Source organism: Pavona decussata, unplaced genomic scaffold, assembly GCF_977016875.1.
Source record: "Pavona decussata unplaced genomic scaffold, jaPavDecu1.1 SCAFFOLD_119, whole genome shotgun sequence".
Classification (NCBI taxonomy): domain Eukaryota; kingdom Metazoa; phylum Cnidaria; class Anthozoa; order Scleractinia; family Agariciidae; genus Pavona; species Pavona decussata.
Genome location: NW_028145533.1, coordinates 82,693 through 96,539, shown reverse-complemented (window position 1 = coordinate 96,539; position 13,847 = coordinate 82,693). Strand labels below are relative to the sequence as shown.

At 38.8% G+C, this 13,847-nt stretch overlaps 1 protein-coding gene across 1 annotated transcript in view; it reads left to right on the top strand.

Annotated features, from left to right (window-relative positions):
• LOC146469727 (uncharacterized) overlaps nucleotides 1-13,847 on the top strand; it is a 45,073-nt gene extending 31,226 nt beyond the window's left edge. The window contains exons 16-20 of the mRNA XM_085122879.1: nucleotides 12,337-12,407; nucleotides 12,662-12,702; nucleotides 12,919-13,015; nucleotides 13,341-13,440; nucleotides 13,655-13,847. Coding sequence (XP_084979005.1) covers nucleotides 12,337-12,407; nucleotides 12,662-12,702; nucleotides 12,919-13,015; nucleotides 13,341-13,440; nucleotides 13,655-13,723 — 378 coding nt within the window. The 3' untranslated portion in view covers nucleotides 13,724-13,847. The remainder of the gene's footprint in view (nucleotides 1-12,336; nucleotides 12,408-12,661; nucleotides 12,703-12,918; nucleotides 13,016-13,340; nucleotides 13,441-13,654) is intronic.

Here is a 13,847-nt window from a genome sequence, read left to right as displayed (position 1 = left end):
TTAGATTTAGTCCGGATGCGTATACGGAACATTCATTCAAATTTAAAACTGTTGCCTAGTTACACTGTAACAGCGAGACACAGTCGTCCCATGTTTTTCTTATGCACTTTGCCCCAAGCCTTTCCCTCATGCAGTCGAACCTCCCCTTGCGACCACCTCTCGTAAGCGACCACCTCTCTTGAGCTACCACTTTTCCAAAATATCCCCAGTCAAATCACTATACATGTAGTTGGAACGTCTCGTAAGCGACCACCTCTTGCAGGCGACCGCGACCACTTTAAGACTTTGTTTTTGTTTTTAACCTCCCGTAAGCGACCACTTGTCACATACGCGACAAACGTCCTCATATCTATCCCCTGTCAGGAGTTGGAAAAATTACCTTTGTAACATTATCACATGTACATTCTTGGGTAGTTCAGGGGACGTGAATGTCACAATCGTCGTATTGGTTAATTTATCACCGGAGAACCATCACCTTGGATACTGAAATTATACTGGCAATATAAAAATTTTGGAAAGTTGAAAAACGTTATTGTGGCTACTAAACCTCTGGAGTCACCTTATGCTAATGAGTTCAAAATTTTTGACCCCTTGTGTTCTGACCTCTCGTAAGCGACCACCTCCCGTGAGAGACCACCTAGGCTTGACATTTTGTTTGGGTGGTCGCTTACGGGAGGTTTGACTCTAATAATGTCAAACACCAACAGAAAAGGATTCTCAAGTAACTTGGACCCCACAGTTATAAGTCCGAAGGATGGCATACAGCAATTACTCCTGTAGCAAACGCTACACAGTTACCTAAATCGGCCTGACTTTGGCGTCACTGTAACGGTTTCGCTAGGTAGCATCCTTTTTTATTTTATTTTATTTTTTTCTAAAACATTGAAAATGATAAAATGGTGACGGACCGGGACAGGGTAATACCGCGTTCTCTGCTTAAGCGCGAACACCATGAACTCAGAGCAGCAGAGTTCTTTTTGTTAGATCGCCATCTAACCCCAAACAGGTCACGGTGCCTCAGACAAATAGTCAGTTCAAGATGTGTTTTGTCGATATCAAACACTCCTGTAAGGCAGGCCCGTAGCGGGCGGAGGGGCAGGGGGGGGGGGGGGGGGGGCTTGAGCCCCCCTCCCAGAATTTTTGGAAGTTAAAAAGCAATGTGCCCAAAAATATATAATTACAGTCAACCCAGGTCACGCGTGAACGATATTTTTGAAATTTGAACGGAGTTTTGAAATTTGCATGTCAGTTTTGAAAATCGCCAACGAGATTTCAGGGCGTATGGTAAAACATGGACTGGAGTGGAGTAGACTGGATTTGTAAAAACATGGACTGGATTAGTAAAAGGTGGATTAGTAAAAGGTGGATTGGTAAAAGGTGGATTAGTAAAAGGTGGATTAGTAAAAGGTGGATTGGTAAAAGGTGGATTAGTAAAAGGTGGATTAGTAAAAGGTGGATTGGTAAAAGGTGGATTGGTAAGAGGTGGATTAGTAAAAGGTGGATTAGTAAAAGGTGGATTGGTAAAAGGTGGATTGGTAAAAGGTGGATTAGTAAAAGGTGGATTGGTAAAACAATAAATGAAGCAATAAACTTTATTTTGTTTGCAGATCCTTTTCGTTCTCTTTTTATCTTGATTATTCATACAGTGATCCGATCAAACAATGTCAATGGTATACATTCCAAATAATTCATTCTTTACTTTTACTATTAATTCACTTCAACATTAACTGTAACGAAATCATAATAAGCAATAATTCCCTAGTTTTCTTTATATTGTATCAGAACGTAAATGTAATATTTCCGCATTAGTTCAACGACAACAACAACAACAAAAAACGAAACGCTGTTTTAACACTGTTGAATCCACAAGAGTTTTACAATAATGTCCAAACGTTCGGCCTAGTAACGAAACAACAGCAACAATAAATGTAAATGTGACGCTGGTCACCTCGCTAAACCTAATACAAGATGATGAAAAACCTAATATATCATGATGCTCCCCTGATTCGACAGGTGATCTAAAAAACCGTTATACTCTTAGCTTAGTAGCTGTGAACTAAAGTTAGCGCGATTTTTTTTGCATCAATTTTTTTTAAGATCGTAATCGTAATCTCTTGCAGGCGCAAAAAAAAACCTGTGATAGAAACGCTTTTAACAAACTTTGTTCATTACTTGCTTAATATTTACATATATATCTCGATAACGACTATAATCCAATCTAATAAACCGCGCGCGTTAGTTTCCGTCAGACTAAACCTCGCCTATGTTTTTTCTTATTCTATGACGGAGACGCTAAAATTTACACCAAACTGCTTACTCAATGTAATGATGTCATAGGAAATGTAAACGTGACGCCGGCTACTTCGCCAAACCTAATTTTCTCAAGTGTAGAATTTGTTTGATATACTAATCGTTCTAGTGCGACTAATAGTTATGTTTGTGACGCTCCCCTTTTTTTTTCTACACATAATTGAAAATTAAATAAAACAAACCCGTTACACTCTTCAGCTAAAGAATGAAAAAAGACGGTACCTACATGCAAAATTTCGCGATTTTTGTTGAAACATCTTTTTTTTTTTCAGCAATAGTTACCTATACTACTAATAGTTACCGTGTCGGGATGTTTAATTTAGAAAAAAAAAAAACTAAATAGAAACGCCAAGTCTGGTGAAAGCCATAGCCTTGTGCTCTGGAAGAAGAAATGGCACGAGGTCGGACGGCGCGTGGACACTTTTTTCTCAACGCCAAGGGGACCGAAGTCGAAGCACGAATGCTCCATCATGATTGCGTGGGGCTCCTGGCAAAACTTTAAAAAGCAGGAGATGTTTCGGTGGCCTTTCACGCTATGCAATATAGCAGCTTCTTTTTCGAAACGTCGTTTAGCATCTGCCGCTTCCCCTTTGAGTTTCTTGATGACAACACAATGCTCCTCGTCGGTGCATTTCGCTGATTTCGCCAAATAAACAGATCCAAATGTGCCACTCCCTATCTCTTCCTTTATGCATATTGTATTTCATCTAAACTCTGACAAAGAAAACTGCCGTCTTCGCTTTTTAATAGAAAGAGATGGAAGCTTGAAAGCCGAAATCTCGATCACGAGCGCGCCGTGAAGCTTTCGCAGCAAAATTTAAATGATGCCAAATTAAATTGGTCAAAGGTCAAAATATTCATTCCAGCCGTACTATTTATGGATGCATGTATCAGTGGTTTTCACTGTCACGCCATCAAAAAATAAATTCGAAACCATTTCATTAAAAAAGCTGATAAATTCAAATGTTATAAAATGGTAATAAATAAACAACATCTCCCAGTCTCAGTTCTGTTGTTTCGTTACTAGGCCGAACATTTGGACATTATTGTAAAACTTTTGTTGATTCAACAGTGTTAAAACAGCGTTTCTTTTTTTGTTGTTGTTGTTGTAGTTGAACTAATGCGGAAATATTACATTTACGTTCTGATACAATATAAAGAAAACTAGGGAATTATTGCTTATTATGATTTCGTAACAGTTAATGTTGAAGTGAATTAATAGTCAAAGTAAAGAATGAATTATTTGGAATGTATACCATTGACATTGTTTGATCGGATCACTGTATGGATAATCAAGATAAAAAGAGAACGAAAAGGATCTGCAAACAAAATAAAGTTTATTGTTTCATTTATTGTTTTACCAATCCACCTTTTACCAATCCACCTTTTACTAATCCACCTTTTACTAATCCACCTTTTACCAATCCACCTTTTACTAATCCACCTTTTACTAATCCAGTCCATGTTTTACAAATCCAGTCCACTCCACTCCAGTCCTTGTTTTACCATATGCCAGATTTCAGAGTTCCCGTATAAATTTCTCTAGCTTATTGACGGTATAAAGCTATGAATTTTTCTTTACATCGCAAAATTAAATATATTTCAAGAATAGCAATTGTTTCCCAAGTATTTTGAATCTTTTTTTTTTTCAGTTAATGTGTCTTTTTCGGAACGATTTCCAGAGAAATGTCCAACATTCCATCCACGCGTCGGACATTACAAAGAGAAATTCGAATGTTCATTTCATTCTTGGAAATACTGTTCACGCGTGACCTGGATTGACTGTAAAACAAATTAAAGTTGAATTCTGACGCTGCAAGTGCGTTTTCACAACCTTTAATAGTCTGTTTACTACCTGTTAGTTTCCTTCGCTAACCTTATCTTGTGAATGGGAAATAAGAGTCAAAATGAATTGAAATCAACCAATCTGAAGCCGTGAAAACTGTCGAAATAAACTACTTGTTTTCTAAGACATCCGCTCATTTTAAGCAATACAAATGTCCTTAGTTTATAACAATTTAGTGTTCCCGCGTTGTCACACAAAAAAGCCACGCATTGAATATGTCCTCAAGACCAGAGAATAAGAACTTCTCCTGCAGTCGGATTCTTACTGCCCGATTCCAAATTTAAAAAGAGAAAGAAAAATTTGTCGTCGTTTGTCTACGTCCTCCTTCAAACGTGAAATTAGGAAACTTCACGTAGTAGTCCACGTTGAAAAGGCAAAAACATGTACCTAAGAGTGTGATCCAGGTGCAAAGTTATTGTTTTACTTACTAAATCTACCGGGTTTTTTTGATGTTCTCGTTGCATCTTAAACTCCCAAATCAGTCTGTTTTTGAGTGCCCTGGTCGACCATTTATGTATATTCAGAGTATGGAAGGCGGAATGGTGCAAAATTCAAGGAATCACAATCGCTTCCAACATCAACAACCAATCTGCAGTTCAAGATTTTCTTTCTAGATCAACAATAAAATCCGTCCAACTTCAACGGCAAATACAATAACCAACAACGAAAGTAAGTCAACACCAACAACAATTCCTCTCGTCTTCAGCAACAAATTACCTCAAAACCAACATCGAACAGAGTCTCAACTTCAACAACACAAAATCGTTCAACAATTTGGGGTGAGCGACTGGCTATGGTCGGGGGAGATTGGGACCGAAAACATCCATCGCTGGGAAATAGAAGATGGCGGCCGACGGAGCTGCTAGCCATAGTATCGGTGGGACTTGTTTTTTATAGATTTGGAACAGCTAGTCTTAGATTATGAGCAATTAAAAGCGTCAAACTTTACTCCAAACTATTCCTTAGACGAAACTCTTCTGGAAAGGTTGGAAAATGCTGTCCATACGAAACGTGCTTCCTCATGTCCATCATTCACATTCAGTTGCTGCGATATTGTCAGAAATTGCACACAATCTCCAGCAGTGAGACAGTAAAAGAATTGTTCTTAGATGCCATCCAGTCATTTGGATTGCCTTCAACGGTCCGGACAGATCAAGGTGGGGGAAAATGTTGGCGTCTGGCAAGAAATGGAACAAAGAAGAGGCCCAAACAGGGGAAGCTACTTGGCAGGCACAACCAGAGAATCGAACGGCTCTGGCGGGATGTCTTTCGTTGTGTGGCCCACATTTTTACTATACATTCCAGGTAATGAAGGAGAATGGTTTATTGAATATGGATAACCCAATTCATAAATCTGCTTTGCATTATGTGTTTCTACCCCGTATAAACAGACAAGTTTTAAAACAGCATGGAATAACCATCCTCTTAGAACTGAGCACAACTGGAGCCCACAGAGAATCTGGTCCAATGGTATGGCTGATATCAGAAACCGTACTTTGACTGCAGTAGCAGAAATCGCTGAGGCGGAGCCAGCTGTTGATGATTTAGAGTGGTATGGATTTGATCCAGCTGCACCTACACCAATGGATGAAGAATTACTCACAGTGGAAGTTGATGATGCCACTTTACTTTCAGATCGTATCTTAGACCAACTATGTACTATGGTTAATCCACTACAAGAATCAAATCGTTATGCAATTGATATATACACACATTGCCTTACTACTCTTCAAGGTCTAGCTACTAATGAGTAATGTACACAGAGAAAGGCTGAACATTTGGGGGGTCAGAAAATTCCAATGTGGGCCCTGCCAAGCAAAAGGGACCTTTCACTGTATGTAAACTTTCAGCAACATTATTTATCAAAATTTTGCATGACATCCTGGAGATTTGTTCATCTGAATAATAAAATTTTGTGCAGGACTTTTACACTATTTGGTCGGAATAATGAATTTCTGTAATTAGGTCCATTCTCAATTGGCAGGGTTTATATTTAATCTTAGGTACATGATCAAACAAAGCTTTTCCTGTGGTTGACCACTACAGTAAAAACCCACCAACAAGAATCTAGAATTTTAGCCTAGAAAGGTTCTTATAGTATTGGTTTTTACAGGGAAATGAGGGATCAAAATCAACAATTTTAGCCTAAAAAGGTTCTTATGTCTAGGTTGTTATCTGCGGGTTTTAATGTCCTTTTGGCAATATACAGTACAGTACTAGTACAGGACCTCCTCCCCTTCTCTCAGAGATGTTGGTCAGTGGGGTGGTATCTTGGCAATCTGTATACAACAGCCCCCTTCTCATTTGCCCCTCCTCGCCCATACTGCCTTCATTGTGCTTGGATTCAGAGAATAATGGACCATAGAAAGAAAGCTTCTAATTGAACAGTACATGTTGGTAAATTTTTCACATGTTTATTACCTACTTGTTACAGCTGTTCATGGACTACAGACCAACAGTAAACGGATTGCTTTGGGTTTCCAAAGCATTGTAGGCATGCTAACAGAATTTGAACAAATGCATAATGCTTGAATATGAAAATATTATTTTACTTAACCCTCTGGATTGGAGTGCACTTATCAGAACCATGAAACTCTACTAAATCAAAATAGCACTATTTCTATTCTGTGCTTTTGTTAGCCGTAATTAAATATTTAAGAGTATTTCATGTGTCTAATGTCTGCACTAGCTTCTAATGCTTTCCTGAGTGTTCTGTTGTGTTTACAAATACGCTTTAACTAAAATCACATTGTTTGTTTTATACTAAACAGTTGTGTTCAACTCAACATGAAAATTGTACAAGAGGGTCCACAATATGCCCACAAACCCTGATTCCCACTTACGTTTTTCTTGGACTCCTGAATTCTAAAATAGCTAAGAATTCCTGAATATTTAAAGTTGGATTTTAACATCCTTAATCTTGTCTCTCCAGAAGCTTATATGTTGTAAAGTGGAGTAGGACTATTTTAAAGTAAAATCCCACATTTTACATTCCTAAAACCTATTGTGTACCCTCCAAGAACTTACAATTTTCATAATGTCAATTTAGCAGAAACAAACTTTGTTACATTTTTCGAATGTACAGTGTCTCTTATTCTGTTTCTTACTTTAAAATTTCAACCTTTGTCTTGTAAAATAAATGTTGCTCTGATTTTAATTTCAAATATTGAATTACAGGGGAAGGTCCCCATGGTTGCACTCCAAAATGATTGGGAGGTGCAAATTTGTTATAAATAAATTATAATCTCCCAAACTCCCCCAGGCTTGAACGAAAACCTGAAAAATCTCGTTACCAAAAGATTTAGATGAAAAAAATATCACAATCAAATTTGGATCTGCAAAAAGTCAATGACAGATTAAGGGGGAAACAAAGATGACCCAAGTGAAAGATATTAAGTGTTCCTTGTGCAAAAGAGAATTCAAGTGGAAAGCGGCAGGGATAATTTTACTGTAGAACTTTTCCCTGGACTTTTGTGTAGCCTATATGTTTGAGTGGTCATTGATTCATCGGTGATTGCAAACAGTGCGATGCAAATAAATCAGAAAATAATAGTTACTATAATAAATGCCTCTTTTCTGACACAATGCCCCTGTCAAATATCTATTTCTTTACGTATTGAAGCACTCGTTTACTGCCAACTCTCCATTGTTTTCAATAAAAAACAAATTTCCTTGTAAAATAAAACTACTCCAGAGAATTCACAGCAAAAATTTCTTACCCTACACCCTTAAAAAACATGGCAGATTCCAAATCCCCCAATGCATCACACCTCCTGTGGTTTCAAACCTGGTGTACTCCTTTCGGGGGAAGGTCCACCATGACCCTGACAATGAATATGTCAAAGGGTTACTTGAAATGTGAATGCTGAAAAGAACTTTCCTTGAGGATTCTTGCATATACTGCAGTCATTCTATATAAAGTGTAAAGAATGATTAGCCAAAGTTCAACCGTTATTAGGCAGAATACATCCTCAAGAGCATTTTTTTTAAATGAGGAAATGCCAGCAGATTACTAAGACAGAATCGTCGGTTAGGGCATAATCACCATAACATCCATCATCTGTTGTCTGTACATCATCATCTGGTCTCTCCAAAAGCCATACAGTCTTGGTAATTGACTGGACATGCTTCGTCTTTTCTTGTTTTGTCTTCTTCGTAGAGCTCCTTCCCTCAGTTCGGCTTGCAAAAGCATTATTTAAGTCATTTACAGAGCTCGAAGCCGCCGAACGTATTAAATTTCTCGTCCTGGAGACAAGATTTAGTCCTAATTGAAATTCCTCTCGGAGAAATCGCCGGATTCTCTCCTCTTCGTCCGCCATATTTCTCTCCTCGTGTCTCTATTTCCCAACCTCCCCCGACCATAGCCAGTCGCTCGTCCCCAAATTGTTGAACGAATTTTGTGTTGTTGAAGTTGAGACTCTGTTCGATGTTGGTTTTGAGGTGATTCGTTGTTGAAGACGAGAGGAATTGTTGTTGATGTTGACTTACTTTCGTTGCTGGATATTGTATTTGCCGTTGAAGTTGGACGGATTTAATTGTTGATCTAGAAAGAAAATGTTGAACTGCAGGTTGGTTGTTGATGTTGGAAGCGATTGTGATTCCTTGAATTTTGCACCATTCCGCCTTCCCTATGAAGGTTGGGTATCTAACCTACAAAGTTTGTCAGAACCAATGTGACTGTTCATACATGTAGATATAGTTTTTTCTAAGGTTAGGGAAGTACAAAATGTCGTAAGGGTCAGGGTTTGTTACTGCCCCCCCCCTCCCTCCCCCCCCCGAACCCGCGCTACCCCAAACTTTTCAGGTCACGCATAATAGATCCTCTACTGGCCTGCAATCGTCTGTGTCAGTCGTGGTTAATGCGTGACATCCGGAAAGTACTGACAGATACACTTGACAAGGAATTTCAATTGTGAGAAAGTTTAATGAAACCCTTTCCCATCAACGAGAATATTCGGACAAGATGGCCATGATAGCCAGGAAGGCTCCAGCCAGAGTTCTAGCTAGATTAAGTCTTTCTGTAAGAGCGAAAAAGCCCTACCGCAACCCAGAAAATCTCATCAGTGCTGGATTGGCAACCGGAGACCATTATGCCCTGAAGAGTGGAAAACTGGTATACTTGCTCACACTTATACCTCTCGTCTCGTCTCTCGTCTTGGTCCGCTATGTATATATTTTGAGTGTAGGAGGAGAGAGGTTGTCTGTACATTTGGCCAGGCAACTACAAAATATGAACAGTGTTTCTTATCAACTCGAGCGAGTATGAGTTTCGCTTCACAACGAATCTCCAGTTGAAAGACTATCGGAACTGTATAACAAGTTTGGCAGATCCACACGAAGCCATGTATAGAAATTTATTACAATACATGAATCCAGTAACAGGCCCGATGCGACAGCTGGACAGTTTATATTTGAATATTTCAACGTATTTCACTAAGCAACTGACCGTAAGCACTAGGGCAATACCAGGATGCGGGATTGCGTAATTCTACTAGAAATGAACAGTAAGATTAGTACAAGTGATGATCATGACTAGTACAATGCCTGGCCCGTGCGAATGGCCTTGTCAGCATAACAAGAGTAACACTTCGCAGTGAGCGATGGTCTTAAAAACGTCTGTTTATTTAACATTCTTAGTTTAAAAAGAAAACTAAAAAGCAAAAAGACTCAAGCATAAAATAATTTGGAAGCAAAAACACCAAAGACGCAAGATAGTAACGCTTAACGACTAGTCGGTATTGGGTATCCTGTGTTCACAAGGTAATTTAAACGACGTGTAACAGTTTATTTACTGCATGAAAGTCCGGTGACGCCACAATTTCTCGAGATAAAGGTAAGAAGTACTTCCAGATATTAAATTTCATATATGTCACACAAGGTTTTTTGAAAACTTTCGTCGATATTGAGTTATAAACAGATTGCGTGTCAGATCGTATAAGTAATTTAAAATATAACCGCTACATTTGGCAACAAAAAAGGTCGTTTTTCGTGGTAATGACTTAGGGACCGATCGTTTATTACGTCCTAGAGGGGGGGGGGGGGGGGTAATTTCTTTAAACGAGCTCTTTTTGGGGGGGTAATTTTTTACCTTGTACGAAAAGTGAGGGGGGTAAAATTTTAAGACATACAAAAGGTACCAACTAAATGTATTCAGCAATTATTCGTGACATCAATCATAGAGTTGGTAAAATCGACTACATACTTCTCCATATCGCTACTATTCGTCAGAACGACAAAGATCTTGCGCGTAATAGGTTGAGTAATGAAAGAGAGAGGCAAACCGTGTATTCCATCAAACAGTTTATCTCTGAAGGCTTGCTTATCTGGGCAAAAAACAATGACTAAAAGACGAATAGAGATGGTAGGCTTGTTCAAAATCTATATATCCAAATCCATACATCAAATGCTCCTGTACTGCTCTCAAACCCCGAGCTGCGTTGACCTTCTGTGTACCTTCTTTTGACGAATGAAGAATAGACTCCAGCAACAACAAAACATCGTTATTATCACGACATTGAAGAGATGATCTAAGGTACGTTCTCTTACTTGAATTTCGCCCTAACTTCTGATCGTTTCTCTTGCCAGTTCAGATTCAGAGAGTTAGCGACTTCCGCACATACAGTCGAACCTCCACTAACGGCCACCTCTCTACAACGGCCACTATTTTTTTTTCCCGGCGGACAATCCATACATTAGCACTTGTTAAAACCTCTCTACAACAGCAACGGCCACTAAGGTGCGTCCCCAACTGCCGAAATAACCTCTCGACAACGGCCAATACAGTATTTTTTTTTTTTGTAAAAACCTTTTTTTATAACATGATGCAGTAATCGACATTTGTCTTTGGGATATTATGTTTCTGTATCCATTTTAATGGTATACGTATTTTGATTATCTTCCGTTTATATGCTGCAGTAAGCAAAAAAAGTCTACAATAATAAAGCGAATGTTGCGAACCTTGCTCGTTTCGTCTCGTTAACATTTTGATTCAAAACATTATTTACGTTTTATTGTTTACTTTATCTATACATATCATTTAAGATTGGATTGCCATTATAGGCTACAGTAAGCATGAACTTGGCACAATAAACATGTTGTACTTCCCGAAAAAAAGGTGTCATATTACACCCCTACCTCCCCATAACGGCCACTTCTCCACAACGGCCACTTTCTTCTCTCCCCATGGTGGCCGTTTGGAGAGGTTTAACTGTATTTTGGTAGCTATAACCAAGCATTTTGCCCAGGACCTTCTCAACAATTCAACCACCTGGCCAACCATGGGGAAATACAAAACTGAATGCAAGGCTAGTACTACGGCAAAGGGCAGATTTATTAGTGGCCAATATTTCGACTAATAGAATTAGTCTTCCTCAGGGTCAGAGCTATACTTCCTCTATAGTAGGGGAGGGGGGGGGGGGGTCATTGCAGTGGGGGGTAAAACTTTTACTTTGAACATTTTTTTTTGGGGGGGGGGGGTAAAATTTTCATACACTCGAATTTTTAGAAAACCACCGCCCCCCCCCCCCTCCCCTCCCGCCCCCCCTAGGACGTAATAAACGATCGGTCCCTTATATATTGGAGATGATATATCGATCGGATATTTGAGAGACGCAATAGACTTTTTATTTACATTTAACACAGAGTCGAACTTTTTTATGTAAATTAACCTTCAATAAGAAGCGAGCGAGCGACTTTGAGAAAGTCTAGGTAAATCCATGTACCAGATCGATTTTTTTGCCTACGAACCTGGCCAAAATTGAACGTCAAGCAATACTTCCGCGAGGCATAATTTTGGAAATTCCATAAGAAATCCAGGATCGAAATTGACTGAGACCTAACAGCTCTAAATCGCCGTTGAAGGATGATATTTTAATGGCATGCATCAGTTTTTCCTGGTGCGGTTTCCGTTTTGGCTTGCTAACCTTCGATAAAAGTGCAATTTCAGGACCGATTTTGGACGCTGTGAGAGGAAAGTACTAAACCTCGTCTCGACAAGAAAATAAAAATCCGAACAGCTTCAAAGGTCAATTTTTGTAACAAGTTAGCAAAGCCCTTTATTATGGCAAAGTTTGAGAGAATCGAATTTTTCTATCTTGTATGGCGATAGTTGATAGTTACAGAAAGCCGTGTGGTATGCGGTTATGAATAAGATATTTACATGGTGGTATTTCTTTTCATAGGGCCGACTGCCTGTCAAGTGGACTGCGTATGAGGCCTTGTTGTATGGAACATACACCACTCAAAGTGACGTGTAAGTACTTCAATTGAAACTGAACGATATTGGCTTTCTGATATGGCGATTGTCTGTGTGACGTGTTAAAATAAAATTCGCCTTTCGCAATTCAGCGATCGTCTTCGTATGACAATAATTTCCATAGCTTCCGCAGAACATCCTTTCAATTGTTTCTTCCTTACTTGCTTCCCGCTTCCTCCCCTTTCTTCTAGTCTTTTTTTTAAGTTTGTTCAGCCGTTATTTATTGATTGATTGATTGCTCCTTTCCGCAGATGGAGTTACGGTATTCTCCTTTATGAAATCCTCACTGTCGGTAAGTGTATTTATGTATTTTTTTTTTAATTTATGCTCAGTTGTCATGATAATACTACACGAGGAAGAAAGAGCTGATTTCAGTGGAATGCACAGATTAAGGGCACAGAAATCAACGTTGGCACTGTGATTATTGTGGAACAAATTAACAATTTTACTACAAACAAATTTAACAACGGCAATAGGCAAAATCCGAATCTCTAGTTTTTCTCTTTAGGTGGTTCTCCATACCCGAATATAAATGCTCGCCATATCGCCAGAAAAATTCAAGAAGGATACAGAATGCCAAAACCAAGACATGTGGATGGCAAACTGTAAGTAGTGTGAGTTTTTTTTTTTTTTTTTTTTTCGAACACGCATCTGAAAGCTATCACCTGTTACTCCATCGTCTGGTTGAAGGATGGGTCCCACCAACTGAGTGATTGCCTAACATAATTCATGGGATTTTTTGCCATTACATCAACCAGATTGTATAGTATTGGCTACACAGCAAGGATAGGGGTTCTAAGCTATTTCACTTTTCGTATAATCAACAACACTATCAAGTTTAGTAAAATCCATTTCCTGCCTCCAACTGAATTTCGAAGATTGCAGTTGATGCTCCATATGTACACCATTTTGCTACTTTTCTTGATTTAGGTTTGAGATTATGCTAAAGTGTTGGGAAGAAAACCCAACAGACCGACCCACGTTTGATGAACTTAGGAAGACCATGAAAGATATGGGAAAAAAACACAAGGTAAGGGGATACTGTTAAAGGTTATCAAATTTGATTTAAAAAGTGGGGGGAGTGATTGGCTCGCAAAGGAAAAATAACTGAGAAGCTACTCACGTTTTAATTGGTCGCAATATCATCGCAAGTCAACTGGAATTGAAGAGTTCTTAGCTGGACGAAATCAAGTGAAAGATTACAAATAATGCTACTAACATATGGAATATTTTTATTTTTACAGACGTACGTCAACCTCAATGAGTACAGCAACAGGCTGTACGTGAACCTCAGTGATCTGACAGCAGAGTAGAGCTAATTGGAGAGATTTCCATATACCGATAAGCAGTTTAAAGGAACAAAAACTGTCTTTTAAATAACACTTCTTCTTTTTCGGAAAAGAATATGTAGTTTTTATTGCTGCCCACGATTCAACA